The 16,313-nt window shown below is 45.2% G+C and overlaps 1 protein-coding gene across 3 annotated transcripts in view; it reads right to left on the bottom strand.

The window, feature by feature from the left end:
• Nucleotides 1-5,208, bottom strand: part of ACSF2 (acyl-CoA synthetase family member 2) — a 38,673-nt gene extending 33,465 nt beyond the window's left edge. For all 3 annotated transcript variants that reach the window (XM_063110147.1, XM_063110148.1, XM_063110149.1), the window contains exon 1: nt 5,081-5,208. In XM_063110147.1, coding sequence (XP_062966217.1) covers nt 5,081-5,208 — 128 coding nt within the window. The remainder of the gene's footprint in view (nt 1-5,080) is intronic.
• Between the last annotated feature and the right edge of the window lie 11,105 nt (nt 5,209-16,313).

Raw genomic sequence — 16,313 nt, 5'->3', positions numbered from 1 at the left:
ATTATACCATAAAGTCCCATGATCTATCCATCACCCAACATAGCCTCCCTGAAGGAGTCTACAGCTGTTGACGGACACAGGCTACAAAGAACTCCCAAATACTAAGAGCTACAATAAAGATTTTGAACAAGATACTCCATCTTGGTGGAAAGTTCCATTCTCACCATCTATAGAACCACTGGTGTATGTATATTTGTGGGTATGCAGAAAAAGTACATATTATTTGGGCCCAGCGAACTCTTTCAAGAAAACAGGGACGTTTCTGAAAGCCTGAAACACTTGGTGTCAAGAGGCAACCAGGCTGCAGGTGTTCCCTTGGAGCACTTGGACAGAGCCTCTAGGGGAAGAGAGTCCAGGAGTCAGCAGTGGGGTTACTGAGGTACATACAACACCTTGATCTCAGCTTTCTAGTATCAAAATTCTTGATATTTTCTGTTCACTCAGAGGACTACAGAATCACAGAATGTCAGGAGGTTAGAAGGGATTCAAACTCAGAGTCTGTAAGGGGTCAAGCACAAATGAGATTTCATACAAGTATGAGGCTTCTTACTTCTAACCACAGCCCTATCGGTTTCAGGGATCAGGTTCAAACCCCAGCCTCTTTCAGAATCACAGAATATCTACAGAAATGTAGAACGCCTCTTGTCCAAGCAGCCTAATTTACAAAGAAACTAAGATCCAGAGAGGTTACGTTACTTGCCTAAAGCCAGATTAAGTTAGAAGCGGTAGGGCTGGGACTTGCTTTCCTGTCATCTAACTCTCAAATCGAGAAACACATACACGCCACTGGGGTTTACAAAATGTGACTCGTAAGCTAGAAACACAACTTGTTTAGTAATGAAGGGAGAGGCACCTGGCATACTTGTTACCAGTCATTATTAGGGCACTCCCATGTCAAGGCCAACTCAAGAAATGAAATTATAGCCCGTATGTTGCTGTATGATCAGCTTTATTCCAACCGTCTGCATAAGCACAGTCCTGTCAACACATTCTGAGTAGCCCCACCTTTGCTTAGGCAGTTCTCCATGCCGGAACCTCCTCCCTCCTATACTCCATACAGTTACTAAACCATGGGCCACGGAGTCACTGCGAGAACATGCAAGCCATTGTCACACAAGCACCACCTGTAAAACAATTCACAGCTGAAATTGGTTGAACATGTACTTGGTGCCATGCTGTGTTGAACACTTTCTGAGAAAAGTCAAGTTCAGCTTAAGTCAAAAACTACTGAGCGAGAAAGTGATTCATTTGAACGCAGATCTGTCCGGCTCCAAAGTTTCGGTTTGTAGTATGAATAAGTAAAATAATGTGAGAGATTAGGAGGGCTTCATACTCAGGGTTCTTAATGATCCAAGCACAAGTAAGATTTTGTACAAGTATGAAGGCTTCATACTTCAAGCTATAGCCCTATCATTTCAGAAATCAGGCTCAAACCCCATGCTCTTTAGGAAGTCATCCCTCCCATTCCCACCAATCAGATTCTTCCTGCTTTGACTGATATTCTTCCTGGTACTGCACGGTGTCTTTGGTCTTCCCCTGTAGATCTCTTTTAAAAAGGCAAAGAACTCTTCCAGTGAAAACAAGTTCATTCACTTTTGTATCCCCTGCTGCAGCCTCCACAGTAGACTGCAATCTACTGCATGCGAGGTAAGGGAGGGTAACTAAAATAGATGTGAACCGTTCACCGATTACAATGTCGTAGTCTGTTTCCATTGCTTATAACAGAATACCTAAAATGGGATGATTTATAAACAAATGAAATTTATTTTTTTACAGTTTTGGTGACTGGGAAGCCCAGTGTCCGGGGAACAGATCTGGTGAGGGGCTTTTGGTGGCAACTCAGAGAATGACAGGGTGAAGGAATGGCTGAGTAAGAGAGCTAATCCACTCACTGGCTCTCCTCATAAAGCCATCAGAACCACACCCATGACCACCCATTAAACTAATAACCAGTTACTCCATGAATGGATATGGATTGAGCCATTCACTAGCGCACCTCTTAAAAGGCACCACCTGTCAATTACCATAATTGGATTTCCCACCCTCTTAACATTGTTACAATGGAGATTAAGTTTCTAATACATGAACTTCTAGGGGACACAGCTGACCCACAGCAATATCTGAGTTCATAGTTTATTTTCTATTGTTACATTTAGAACGGAGGATCCCCAGTGGAATGCGTAGGGATATCACTACCAAATCATTTGTAAATCATCCTTTGGGTATTATGGGAAGAGCCTTTTTTTGGCAACTATTCATGGTTTCCACCCCAAACACTTCAGGTTTAACACAAGCTCGTTACATAGATCAGCATATTATAGTTCCATTTGCATGTTTAAGTTGTTAGTCCCACATGATGCTAGCTACCCTCCTGGAGGGTGGTCCATGAAGCTCACCTACCCTTCTGTTCCTATCATCAGCACCAAGCCACTGGATCCCCAGCTCTGAGCACCACATCCAATTCTGAGAGGCTTAAGCCACTGCTGCTTCCATCCTTCCCAGTTCCTAGTATTCTCAATACCCTGCATGCAGCTGCCTCACAGTCAGCCCTAGACCCACTTTAGTTAGGGGAGGTCTTGAGGAAGCTTGCTTACCCTAGGTGTGTCCTTGGAGGCTCCCTGAAGCCCCAGATTAGCCCATCCACCTTCCATGGGGAAAGGGGAATGTGGACAAGGGGAGGGATTGGCGGGTGAGGAGCCCTGAAGAGCTTTTTCATTCCTTCCAGGGAAAAAGACTCTGGACAGCCCTGACTTGGATGGAGAGGGGGATGTCCAGCAGATCCAAGGACTTGACTTGCAGCTGGGCAGAAGCCACCATCTTGACAACCGACCAGGGGAAAGAATCAGGTCCAAGGAAGAGGACACAGAGGAGGATCTTCTTATACTTTCAGATCAGTTGGAATTCCCACCCAGACACCATTCAAAGGTTTACAGGGACCAGCCCTGCCTCCAAGGAAAGGCTGAGGAGATGAGGAAGCTTTTGTTCAATGGCCCAACCACCCAGCAAGTAGGTAGTATTAACAACAAACTAACCAGGCTTAGTGGCTAAGTAATAACATGTTCAAGGTTACACAGCCAGTAGGTGGAGGAGCCAGGGATGTCACCCAAGACAGTCTGGTTTCTAAATTCTTGTTCTTTCCTATCAGGCAAAACTGGGGATTTCATAAATAACAGACCTGGGCTATTGTGCAGCAGGAAAGCAAACTGTGCTGACCAGAAAGGGCAGAGGATAGAAGCCCAGGTGCTTTCCACACCATAGCACTTGGAACACTGAAGAGTGATCACTTTGATTTATCTCTTCCTCTCACTAGACTGCATGTTTCTGGAAGACTGAGGACTGAAGTCTATGGCTTCCATACGCATAGTACCCTCGAGGTGCTTGGCACAGCATATGGTCTCAGGAATGTTTGAGATTCCTGAGGCTTCTGAAGAAGAGAGTAGGAGAGAAATCAGGTAAAACCACCAGTCATGGGCCAGCCCGTGGCTCACTTTGGAGAGTGTGGTGCTGATAACACTAAGGCCACGGGTTCGGATCCCTATATAGGGATGGCCAGTTGGCTCACTTGGGAGAGCGTGGTGTTGACAACACCACGTCAGGGGTTAAGATACCCTTACCTGTCATCTTAAAAAACAAACAAACAAACAAAACCCACCAGTCAGCTGATAAGGGTGCACAAAGGAGGGAGTGTGAGGGATGGGAAAGATTTAGGCTAAATGCTCAGGAAATCTGTTCTCTCTGAATAAATGGGTCTCTGACACAGAGACAGAATTTCTCTGAGGCCCGGTGCCTCCACCCTCAGAGATCAAAGGCCCGTAGCAGGTAAGTGACCTACAGAGTAGTTCACTCACAAGGTCAAGAGTCAGGAATCTGATATGACCTCATTTAGCACCATAAAATATGTACATTTTTTGGGACTCACTTTCCTTAGAGTCCTCACAGCCTGAGGGGGCACTTACGAGTCCAGAGGAGAGGCTGGGAGCCTAGGGAGGCACTGGAAAGGAGTGAGTGACAGAGCTACAAGAGGACCCAGCTCTCTTCACCCAAACCTATGAACGAGTCTTGATTCACTGGGTTTTCTCAGGAATGAGGCAGAGTGATGTTAAAGCAGTGCACACTTTCAGGAACCAGCAAGTTCAAAACCTTGTGATCTTGGAGATCTAGCCAAACAGGACTTTACATTGCCATCCAACTCCTCCCACCCATTTTGCTTATTTGTTTGTTTTAAATACCAAATCTAGTTCTCTGAGATGCAGCCCTTTTCAGGCTTCTTCTCCCTTTCCCGTGCCCAGCCCACCTGGTGTCAAAAAATGGCATCCTGACCACAGACTTAGTATCTGGCCGGTTTGGGTGGCAGGGCAGGCTCAGTGGTGGGCAGGCCTCCCCCCTGCTGAGTGTTGGAGACAAGACCACTGATAGCATTGGTCCACTGGGAGCCAGCCTTACGTAACCAAGGCACTTTCACATTTGCAATCTCAAGGGGTCCTCCCAAAGACTGGTGACACCAGGAAGGCAGTTATACTGCTACCCAGGTGGCGAAGCAGCCTGCCAGCCCCATCCGTTGCACAGAGGACAGAAGAAAACAGGCCCGGGAGTATGTAGGAAGGAGCAAAAGCAGTGTTTGATGAGGAGCGGGGAGACTGCTAGATTTAGTGGCCTGGGTGGGGGCAACTAGGGCTGATCCCCAAGGTTATCCCTGAAGGGGTTCCAGCTCAGAGGCAGTGTCCTGGGAGCAGGATACACTGCCAAAGGCCCACACTCCTGGCCTTCTATGTGCCCTATAAAGGAAAGAATCTAGAGTCCTGGACGAGAACTCAGAGTCAGCGAAGGATCACAGCAGCCACCAGCTGCCACCAGCTGCAGCTCCTAATCCAGCGAGCAAGGCCAGCTTTTCCTGTTGTCTAGGTGCCAAGGTTGGGGGAGGGGGAAAGGGGTACCTACTCCCCAGGGCGCGCCATCCAAAGACGGGGCAGCTTGCGGGCCTCCCAGCCCGAGTGGGATCGGTCCCCAGCGAAGCTCTGCAGGACCCCCAAGATCCCGTCCCGGGGGGCGACCCCAGCCCCTCCCTTCCCGGGCCCCGTACCTGAGGGGGCGGACCCCCTGCAACCTCGCTTCCTGCCAACTCCGAGAGAGGACGGCCCGGGCCACCAGCGCCCCCGGGCTCCAGGCGCACAGCCTCCCGAGGCGCAGCATCCCGACGTAGACAGCCATGGCTCTCTTCACCCGCGTCCGGGCTCGAGTAAACTTTTAAAGTGGGCCGAGGCGGGGCGAGCGCCGAGCAGGCGGGGAGGCGGGGAGGGCAACCGCTGCCTATGGGGTGTGGAGGCCTCGGTCCGGGCGGGGAGGGGCGGGGCGACGAGGTGGCGACTCCGCTCGGGGGCCACCTTCCCCTCGGACCCCGAGGCGCGCCCCCTCCCACCGTCGAAGAATTGCCCTGGTTTCCCGCTGGATCCGGAGGCCCCGACTGCAGCCCCAGACGGATCTCCCTTCTAACCACATGGGGGTTTGGGGGGGCGCAAGGGCCTTGCCCTCTGGCCCCGCACCGATGCCCCCCGTTGTAGCACGGGGGTCACGTGCTGGCTCCCCGGTCGCTAGCCAGAGGCCGTACCAGCTGGCACGAAGCACCCCGAGGCGTGCCAGCTGGAGCAGAGGGCCCGCGGGGCTGCGAAGACAGCGGGGACAAAGGGTGCCGCAGGAGAGCCCCCTCCAGGCCCGCTGGCGCAGAGGCGAGTCCCAGCTGAGGCCAGACGTCAGCTTCAGAAGGGATGCCAGTTGGTACCCCCATCTCACGCGAGGCCTCTCCCATCCCTCCCCTGTGCTTCTGCCTTGGGTTCCAGAGCTGTGCCCCTGTAAGGTGGCAGCATCATAGACGGGGACCTGTATGTCCCATCCCCCACCGGCCTGCCCCAGCTTGGTGCCTAAAGCACAAGCCCCTGCGCTGCCCCAGACGTGAATGGAAAGCAACTCTGTGGGAAGTCAGCCCACCTGCCCTTTTCATTCTCTCTACAGCCCCTCCTTACAGCCCCCCGAAGCCCAGGTGGGGTGGGGTACGAAGACCTGGACAGAGCCACAGGCGGGGACAGAGAGAAGGTGATTGTCCATCTGTGATCCTGGTTGGGAAAAGTGGCACTGGGTACCAAAGAGTGGCACAGTTCATACATGTTCCAGGTCGGCTCTGTCTTGGCCTAGCCTTGACCCTTCCTCCAGAGAAGGAGGGGGAGAGGACTGGGAGAAAGGGCCTGGCAGGGTGACCTCCCCTCTCCTGACCTGTAGGAGATGTAAATCCCACCAGGCAGAAAGGGCCACTAAGGGTGGAGTCTGGCCTGAGGAGACCTTTGCCTTTATCTGGGAACTTTGGCTTGATTTTGGTCAGGTCACGAGAAGGAGTCCATGCTGCTCCTTTTTATGATCCCGAGAGGGACTTCAAATCCCCCTAGAACCCTGGCTCCTGGTGGGGGTCTCCACACTTCAAGTTGTGTGGGGTTGGGGCAGGAAGGATACAAAGGAGCAGAGAGATCATGAGGAGCTGGGTTTGCAGGGTGCACCTTCCTAATTAAACTCACTCACTGTCGCTGTTAGCCCTGCCCAGGGACTCTGAGGTGCTGAAAGTATCCCAAGTCCGTGGTCCCAGCCCTGCCTAGCAGGCTCTGCTTCTAGCTTGTTGGGTGACCCCGGGTCAATTGTTGCCCCTCTCTGGGACTGTGAAATGAAGGGTAGATACTGATCTTTTAAGATCTTCCACTCTTCTTGATAATTTGAGGGTCAGTCCTCAGGGCAGAAAGGGACAAGTTTCTCCTTGAACTTTGTTCCAGCCTGGGCTTTTTAAAACATTGGGCTCTCCTGACTCTTTCCAGGCACACATGCCATAGAATCACAGGCACCAGTTTCAGGATATCTCCCTCATGCCAGGCTCTTCAAGGATGTTATCTCTGGGCCTCACAAACACTCTGCAAGGAAGAGGCATGCGTTGGAATGTGTCTCTTTTTTTATGGATGAAGAAACTGAGTCCCACAGAGGTTCATCCACTCAAGCACAGGCCAAGACTCTGCCAATACTCACCTTGTGGTTTTGGGCAAGTCGTGGGGACATGTCCAACTTCAGTCATCATCTGTAAAATGGGGATAATAAATAACAACTTCACACAGAGGGTTGGGATGAGGATTTGAGTAGGTGGCACAAAACTGGGACTTGGCCAGTTTTCAGTGATTGTTAGTTTCTTTCTCCTTCCTCGCCTTCCTCTTCTGTCTTCACTCTGAAACCTACCTCTGTGTTAGAAATTGCAAACCTCTTTTAGGAGGAGGAACTGTTTTTTGTTTTGTTTTGTTTTGTTTAATCTCTGCAAAGCTTTGATAGGCACTGGTTCCGTGGATGGCGAGGAGGCCTGGGAGAAAGAAAAGTCAAGAGGCCTGATGTGGGTGTCCCTGAGTCATGGTAGCAGGATCATGTGACTTAGAATTCTTGGTCAGTATAGGAAAGTGGGAAGCAGAGCACATAGACCATTCAGGATCTCCAACTTCCCTCCCCATCCCTCCAAACTATTAGGTTCTCCATTGCTCCCCAAGGGGCTTTCTGCCTGAGCTAAGTATGTCTGCTGTGTGCTGCACATGACATGCATAGTTTATGGTCCCTGTGGTTTTGCTCATGCCTTTGGCTACCCTGAGAAAGCCCTTATTCCCCTCCCTTTGCCAATATCCTTCCCTTCTGTGCTTCAAAAAGAGGCTCAAAAGGGAAACATCATTTACTGATTTTTAAAAATTTTTAGCATCGACCTATGAATAAAGTCTGAAAGACTTAATCACAGTGAGGGAATAGAATGTAGATATTACTAACCTTCAAAGTTACACTTGACAGTAGTTGAGAGGTAAGGGGCAGGAGGAGGCGGGACGGTACATGAAGTAAAGAAAAATGTTATTGTGTACAAAAGTAATAAAAATACATTAAGAGAACTTAGGGAGGAGAGATGGGGTGCAAATCCTTGTCTATCAAATAAATAATCAAGAAATGGCAGAATAAGTATATTACTTAGAGGTAACTAGCAGAAGAAGATAAAACAGAAATGGTTAAAATTATTCTAATGGTTCCCTTTGGATTTCTCCAAAGAAGACATGCAGATGAACAGTAAGCACATGAAAAGATGTTCAGGCTGGCCAGTTAGCTCACTTGGTTAGAGCATGGTGTTAAATCACCAAGGTCAAGGGTTTGAATCCTCATCCTGGCCATTTGCCAAAAAAAAAAAAAAAAAAAAAAAAAAAAAAAAAAACAACCCCCAGCCAGCCACCAAAAATAAAATAAAATTTTTAAATTATATTTTTAAAAAAATGCTTAACATAACTAGTCACTAGGGAAAATGCAAATCAAAACTATGAGATACCACCTCAAACCCAATGGGATGGCTGTAATAAAAAACAAACAAGCGCTGGTGGGGATGTGGAGAAATTGGAACTCTTGTGAATTGCTGGTGGGAATGTAAAATGGTACAGCCACTTTGGAAAACAGTGTGCTGGTTCCTCAAAAAATTAAAAATAGAATTAACATAAGATTCAGCAATTTCACTTCTGGGTATACAAGGGGTGTTCAAAAAGTTCATGGAAAGATTTGTATTATCTTTTAATTCCATTTTTCCACGAACTTTTTGAAGTAACTTTTCCTATACCCAAAAGAATTACAAGGCCACGTGTTTGGATCCCCATACTGGCCAACTACTGGGAAAAAAAAAAAAAAAAGAATTGTGAGTAGGGACTCAAGCAGACATTTGTACACCAATGTTCATACAGAATTATTCACAATAGTCAATAGGGAGAAACACCCCAAATGTCTATCAGCAGGTGAATGGATAAACTGTGGTATATTCACACAATAGAATATTATTCAGCCTTAAAAAGGAAGAAGGAGCTGACAGGTTTGCTCCATTGGTTAGAACATGGTACTGAGAACACCAAGGTCCAGGGTTCAATCCCTGTATTGGCCAGATGCCAAACCAAAAAAAAAAAAAAGGAAGTAAATTCTAACATGCTGCAATACAGGTGAACCTTGAAGACATTATGCCAAGTAAAATAAGCCAGACATAAAAAGATAAACACTGTATGACTCCACTTACATGAGGTACCTAGAATAGTCAAATTCATGGAGACAAAGTAGAATGATGGTTGCCCGGGGCTGGGGAATAGGGAGAGATGGGTAGCTATAGTTTAATAAATACAGAGTTTCAGTTTGGGAAGATGAGAAGGTTTTGGAGATGGACAGTGGTGATGGTTGCATAACACTGTGAATGTGCTTAAATGCCACTGAAGTGTGCACCTAAAAATGATTAAAAAGGTAAATTTATTCATGCTTATATTACCACAATTTTTAAAAAAACTTTTTTGGGGGGCATTGGACTGGCAAAAGGGGTGGAGTAGAGAACTGCTGCTTTTTGTTAAAAAGCCTGTTTCTGGGTTTCTTTTCTTTCTTTTTTTTTTTTTTTTTTTTGGCAGCTGGCCACTATGGAGTTCCGAACCCTCGACCTTGGTGTCATAACACTGTGCTCTAACCAACTGAGTAACTGGCCAGCCCTGGTTTTATTTTCTAAGATGGTATACATGTTGTATCTTAATAAATTTTTGTTGTTGTTGTTTTGTTTGTTTTGTGAGTGGCCAGTACAAAAATCTGAACCATTGACCTTGGTGTGCTAACCGTCCAGCCCCCGAGTTTTTATTAACAGGACTGAGAAAGGCTTCCTGACTAGTGTCATCTATCAGTTACAGGGACTAGCCTGTTTGATGAGGTTTACACTGCAAAAAAATGAATGCATTACCTAGGTCCAGTGTTCAATTCCTTTTGTCAGCTGCCACCAAAAAAAAGGGGGGGGAGGAGGGGTGCTGGCTGGTTAGCTTAGCTGGTAGAGGCATAGTGCTGAGAACACCAAGGTCCAGGGTTCAATCTCTGTACCAGCCAGCTGCCAAAATAAGTAAATAAAGAATGCAAACTACTCATGCAAAAATGATTACTTAGGCTTAGAGTCAGCTTTGGAATCACCCCTACTGCCTTTTCTAGCAGTGACCTTGAGCAAATTTCTTTTCTCTGGTGTAATTTTCCAAAACTCTCTGTTATAATTGACTGTTTCCAAGGAGTGTGTGAAAAATGGCCCCTTTAAAGATTTTTCTTCACTATATGTTTGAGAAAGGAGCTGTCGAATAAGAAATGCAGTGATCTAGGAGTGGTGGAAAAAAAGGTGAGACCGGGCCGAGCCGGTGGCGCACTCGGGAGAGTGCGGCGCTGGGAGCGCAGCGACGCTCCCGCCGCGGGTTCGGATCCTATATGGGAATGGCCGGGTCACGAAAAAGACAAAAAAAAAAAAGGTGAGAACACCGTCAGCTTCATAAAGAAGGGGGACAGGGCTGGCCAGTTAGCTCAGTTAGTTAGAGCTCAACCTTGTAATGCAAAAGTCAAGGATTCAGTTCCTACACTGGCAAGCCCACTAAAAAAAAAAAAAAAAAAAAGAGGGAGACGGGGTGAGAAAGGGAGTTTCAATTCTCAAAGAAGAGATTAAAATGACTTGGAACACACACAATGTTTATACTCTGCCATCCACATCAATCAGATCCAGTAGTGAATACTAAAAAAAAACAAAAAAAGGCTGATAAAAATTGTTCTAAAAATGGTTGTTTCTGGTTTTCAAATTGAAAGTGAAAATAAGGAAATTGCTCTGAACTGCTGCACAGAGTAAACTTATTTTGATCATACAACTAATAGTTGCTTTAAGACAGAGGCATATATGATCTTAAATGATCAGTGCTTCCTTGCTGACAGGCTAAAATTGAAAACTAAATAAGCCACAATCCCAGCAACTGCCAAAACGTTGTGAAAGCCTTGCTTTTGTAGAGAGGATAAGACAAAAACCTTTCTTTGGATAAAATTTTTTACTTTTCTTGGGTCAAACTCAAGAGCTAAAGTCAACTGTGAAGTCTTAGATAAAGACCCAGTGTAGACTGGCCGGTTAACTCGGTTGGTCAGAGCACAGCCTTATAACCCCAAGATTACGGGTTCAGATCCCCTTACTGGCCAGACGCAAAAAACCATAAATAAATAAAATAAATAAAGACATGATGTAGAGCTGGCTGCTTAGCTCAGTTGGTTAGATCATGTTGCCAATAACACCAATGTGCAGGGTTTGATCCCTGTACCAACCAGACAATAATAATAATAAAAAAAGACCCAACATTAATAGACTAAATCTAATTTGTCTTCTTTCACTCATTCATTGGTTCAGCCTACATTCCTTGAGTGCCTACTTGGTGGCAGGCAGGATGCTTGGTCCCTAGGGTTGGTGGTATGAATGAGACAGGGTGTCTGCCCTTAAGGAGCTCACTATCTCATAGAGAACACCAACCCTGAGGCTGATGATGGCATGAGGTGTGGTCAGTGCTATGTGAGGGGACTTAGGTACTTACCCCAGGCATGATGCAGAAGTATTCTGGAGGTCTCAGCCAAGTCCTAAAGAAATGAGCACTGTGTAATTTTCCTATTGTTGCTGGAACAAATTACACACGTTTAGTGGCTTAGAACAACAGAAATTTATTATCTCACAGCTCCAGAGGCCAGAAGGCAGAAGTGAGTGTTATGGAACTAAAATGAAGGTGTTGGCAGGGCTGGTTCCTTCTAGAGACTCCAGGGGAGAATCTATTCCTTGTCTCTTCCAACTTCTGGTGGCTCAAAGTATTCCTTGGGTTGTGACCATATCACACCATCCCTGCAGCTGTGGTAACATTGCCTTTTCTATGTTATAAGGACACTTGTGATCACATTTAGGGCCCACCCAGATAATCTAGGATAATATCTCCATCTCAAGATCCTTAATTTAATCACATCTGAAAAGTCCCTTTTGCCATATAAGGTAGCATTCACAGGTTCCACAGATTAGGACATGGATACCTTAGGAGCCATCGTGCAGCCCAACACAGACAAGATTTGCAGGGAAACTGTGGACAACCAATGAGATGTTATGAGTATAAGGGGAAAGTATATGGAAAGGCAGAGAGTATATTCTGGAAGTTGCTAGTAGGTTTGTTATGGGAGCAAAGAGTACTTAGTTGGGAGTATGAGGAGTAAGGAGATCATGCTAGACAATGGATGAAATCAGAATAAAACCCATACATCAGATAGTAGTATTGATCAGTGTTAATTCATTGATCTTTAAAATTGCCCTACGGTTATATAAAATACATCCTTGTACTCAGGAAAAACACATTGATATATTTAGGGGTAAAGGGACATCTTGACAGCAACATGTTCTTAAACAATTCAGAAATACGTGTAAGTGTATATGTCTGTCTTTTTATCTATCTATCTAGAAAGAAGCATGAGACAGCAGTAGTAAAATATTAACATCTGTGAAATGTTAACATCTTGGCGAAGAGTAACCAGGAATTCTTCCACTTATTGTACTTTTTCTGTAAATCTGAAATAATGTCAAGATTGAAAGTTTTTAAAAATGAGATCATGCCAGGCATCTTACTCAGTGACTTGCATTTTTTACTTGACCACATACAACAAACAAACATTTTTTTCCAGGTCAATACATATAGTTCCTACTCATTCTCTTCAATGGCTGTGTAATGTTCCACAGTAATGTTCCACTGTATAAATACATTCTAATCTATTCAACCACTCTTTCTTTGATGGACTTGACTTTAAATGCAATCTTAATTATATATTAAGGACTCATATAAATTTATATCTGTTTTCAGCCTCTCTATTTTGTTCCATTGATCTATCTGCCTATGACAACACTATACTGTTTTGATCTTTGTTATAAAGTCTAATATCTGGCTGGGCAGGACATTTGTTGCTATTTCTTTATTTTGTGAAATGTTCATGGAAATTCTTGTATACTTATCATTCCATCTGAACTTAATTTTTTCCTCTATATGCATTTTTTGTTAAAATTATTTATTTAAAAATACAAGTGCTGTCCATAACCCTCTTCATTTTAAGATAATTTTTACTTAGTTCCTTAGTTTTAAAAATATTTTCTCAGCTTTTTAATCTCTGATATATGCAGTTGTATCCCCCCTTCTTTATTTTCTCTCTCTTTTTGGAGGGGGTTGGGCAGCTGGCCAGTACAGAGATCAAACCCTGCACTTTGGCATTATCAGCACCATGCTCTAACCAACTGAGCTAACTGGCCAGCCCTTTACTTAGTTCTAAAAACAAACAAGCAAAAAAAAAAAAAAAAAAAAAAAAAGAAAGAAAGAAAGAAGAAAAGAGAAAAAAAGAAAAAGAAAAAAGATAACACAACAAAAATCTTGTGATTTCTAATTATAGTTGCTTTAAATTTGAAGGTTGCTTTGGGAACGACTGTCTTGCAGGAGCATGGCAGACTGGAGGAGACATGTGGAAGTATTTAAGGCAAACTTATATAAATAAACTATATAAACAGATCATTTGCTTCAGAAAGTACTTTGGGGGCTCCAATCCTCAAGGGCTATGTGCACCTGACTTTTTTTTTTTCCCAATCCACTTACAACTGGGAGGACAAACTGTGAAGGGACCCAGTTGCCATTAGAAAGGCCAACTCATCATCAAGATCAGGGGTTTAGATCTCCATATCGACCAGCTGCCCTTCCCCACCCCCCCCCAAAGAAAGACTGACTCATGCTGCATGGTGCTATTTGGCTCTTTCTCACAGGTCTCTCTCTCTTTCTCTCTTTATTTTTTGGCAGCTGGCAGACACTAGGATCTGAACCTGTGACCTTGGTGTTATAAGGCTACACTCTAACCACCTGAGCTAACTGGCCAGCCTCACATGTCTCTTTGTGGGTCCTTGACACACTTCCCCATATTATTATGCCCATTTTACGGAAGGAGAAACAGAAGCTTAAAGAAGGGCAGTGACTTGCCAAGTTTGCTCTAGAGCTGGCAAAGGCAGCACTGGCTGGATGCCCAAGGGTTTTCAGGAAGCTGCTGCCTCTTGTCCTAGTCCTAATCTTTGGCTCCTCAAGGGCTGCTGGTACTTGTGTTCTCTTTGGCAGCCCGCCAAACCACCTTGGACATTCAGGCACAAGTTGGGACTTGGTTTTGGGGGGATTGCAGTATAGGGCCAGTCTGTTGTTCCCGAGGAAAAGGCTGCCAACGGATGACAGGCATCACTTTCTCAGGAAGCTGCTAGCTTCCAGCCTTAGGGATTTAGAAAAATCTCCCTCAAAGTGAATACTTGCTGTCAGTTCCTCACTCTGCTGCTCCGCTTCCCTGAGCTGCATCTCTGCCTGTCTGAATCTTACCATTCTTCAAAGCCCAACTTAAATGCCACCTCCTCCATGGAGCCTTTTCTGATTTCTTTTTTCTTTCCAGGCTTCTCCTTCCCACCACGCTGAATATGAGCCCACCTTTCTTAGAATGCATTCACTTCCTTGCTGTGATTGTTGTTAAATAGTTGAGCCCTCTGAGACGCAATTACTTCACTTGTAAGACTGAAATAATATCTGCCTTATAAGGCTGTTGTGAGGACTGAGTCAAAAGAAATAATATGGTGGGCTGGCCAGTTAGCTCAGTTGGTTAGAGTGTGGTATAACCAAGGTCCAGGTTTTGGATCCCAGTACCTGCCAGCTGCCAAAAATAAATAATAAATAAATAAATAAAAATATGTGTGCTCTGGATTGAATGTCTCCCCCAAACTCACTGAATCTTAATCTCCATTGTAACAGTATTAAGAAGGTGGGAAATCCTTTTATGGTAATAGAAAAGTGGGGCCTTTAAGGGGTGATTAGATTGTGAGGACTGCACCTTTGAGAATGGATTAATCCATTGATGGTTTAATGGGTGTAATGGGTGTGGTTCTGTTGGCTTTAAAAGGAAAGCAAGTGAGGAGGTTAGCTCTCTCTTGCTCAGCGCATTCTCACCATGTGATACCTTGCCTTGAAGAATGCCCTCACCAGATGTGTTCCCTGGACCTTGGGCTTCTCAGCCTCTGAAACTGCAAGAAATAAATTTCATTTCTTTATAAATTACCTTTTTTCAGATATTCTGTCATAAGCAACAGAAATGAACTAATACAATTTCTAAAGCACAGTCCCAGGCACAAAGAATGCTCTTGCATGTTAGCCTGACATTGTCACAATCAAACATACACACAACCTTGCAATTCACACACAGATTATATCTGTATATGTTAGGACACTTATACTTCTAACTTAAATAATAATCATTTGTGTGGACCGTAGGCTCCTTTGGGGTAGGAGAAATAAGGTGTAGTGAAAAGAAATGGGATTTGGAACCAAAGGATTTGGGTCTGCCCTTTAACGAGCTGTGTGGCTGAGGACACGTTACTTTTCTTCCCTGACCTTTGCTTTCTTCCTCCATAAGAGGGAGATTACAGTACAACGTGCCTCATAGTTTCTGAGGTGCATTATCAACAAAAGATAATGGATATTCAAAGATTTAGAGATTGCGGAGTGCTAATGTATTATTATCCCATTGCCCTTGTCTGTTTTCCAGAAGCCCAGCACAGTACCTTGCTTGGGGCGGAGAGGAGTGTGCACAGTGAATATTTGTTAAATGAGTAGGCCATTGTGCTGACTTCATTTGGTGTTCACAATTCCCCTCTGAGGTAAGCTTTAATATCCTCATTTCAGGATGAACAAACTGAGGTTTGGAGTATACTCATTCATTCATTCATTCATCCATCCAACAGACATCTGAATGAACAACCACCATGCATCGGACGCTAAGACTCTGGGGATACAAAGATAATTAAGAGAAAATCCCTGTCCTCACAGTCCAGAGTGGAAGACAGACTCATAAAGATAAGTACAGCACAAGGTGGATTATAAATTATAGCTAATATTTATTGGGTACTTACTAAGTCACTCTGAAAATTCTTCATGTGTTTTACTCATTCAGTACTCCCCAAACTCTATCAGTTATGTACCATTATTACCCACATTTCTTATAGAAAAAAACCAAGGCATGGTGATTGCCTAAGGTACTAGTAGCAAGTGGCAGAGCCAGGATTAATACCTATTTGCTCTAGTGTGAGAGGTCCTACCTAGCCATGAAGCTCTACCCCCTCTGATAATAAGGTGGCACACAGGGCCTTGCCAGAGCCCCAAGGAGGGACCCCTAACTCAGCCTGGTGTTCATGGTGATCAGGGGAATTTTCCCGAAGGACTAGGAATTAGCTAGGCAGAGAAGGTGGTGGGGAAGGCAGGGCCACTGCAGGGGAGAAAGATGTGGAAGCCACCTACTGGAAGTATGCACAGCATCAAGTCCAGGAAGGGACTGGAGCTTGTGACCAGGCTGCAAAAGCAGGCAGGACTCAGCCTAGAAAGGGGAGTGGTCCA

This window comes from Cynocephalus volans, chromosome 10 (assembly GCF_027409185.1).
Source record: "Cynocephalus volans isolate mCynVol1 chromosome 10, mCynVol1.pri, whole genome shotgun sequence".
NCBI classification, from domain to species: domain Eukaryota; kingdom Metazoa; phylum Chordata; class Mammalia; order Dermoptera; family Cynocephalidae; genus Cynocephalus; species Cynocephalus volans.
This window is presented reverse-complemented; position numbering and strand designations above follow the sequence as displayed.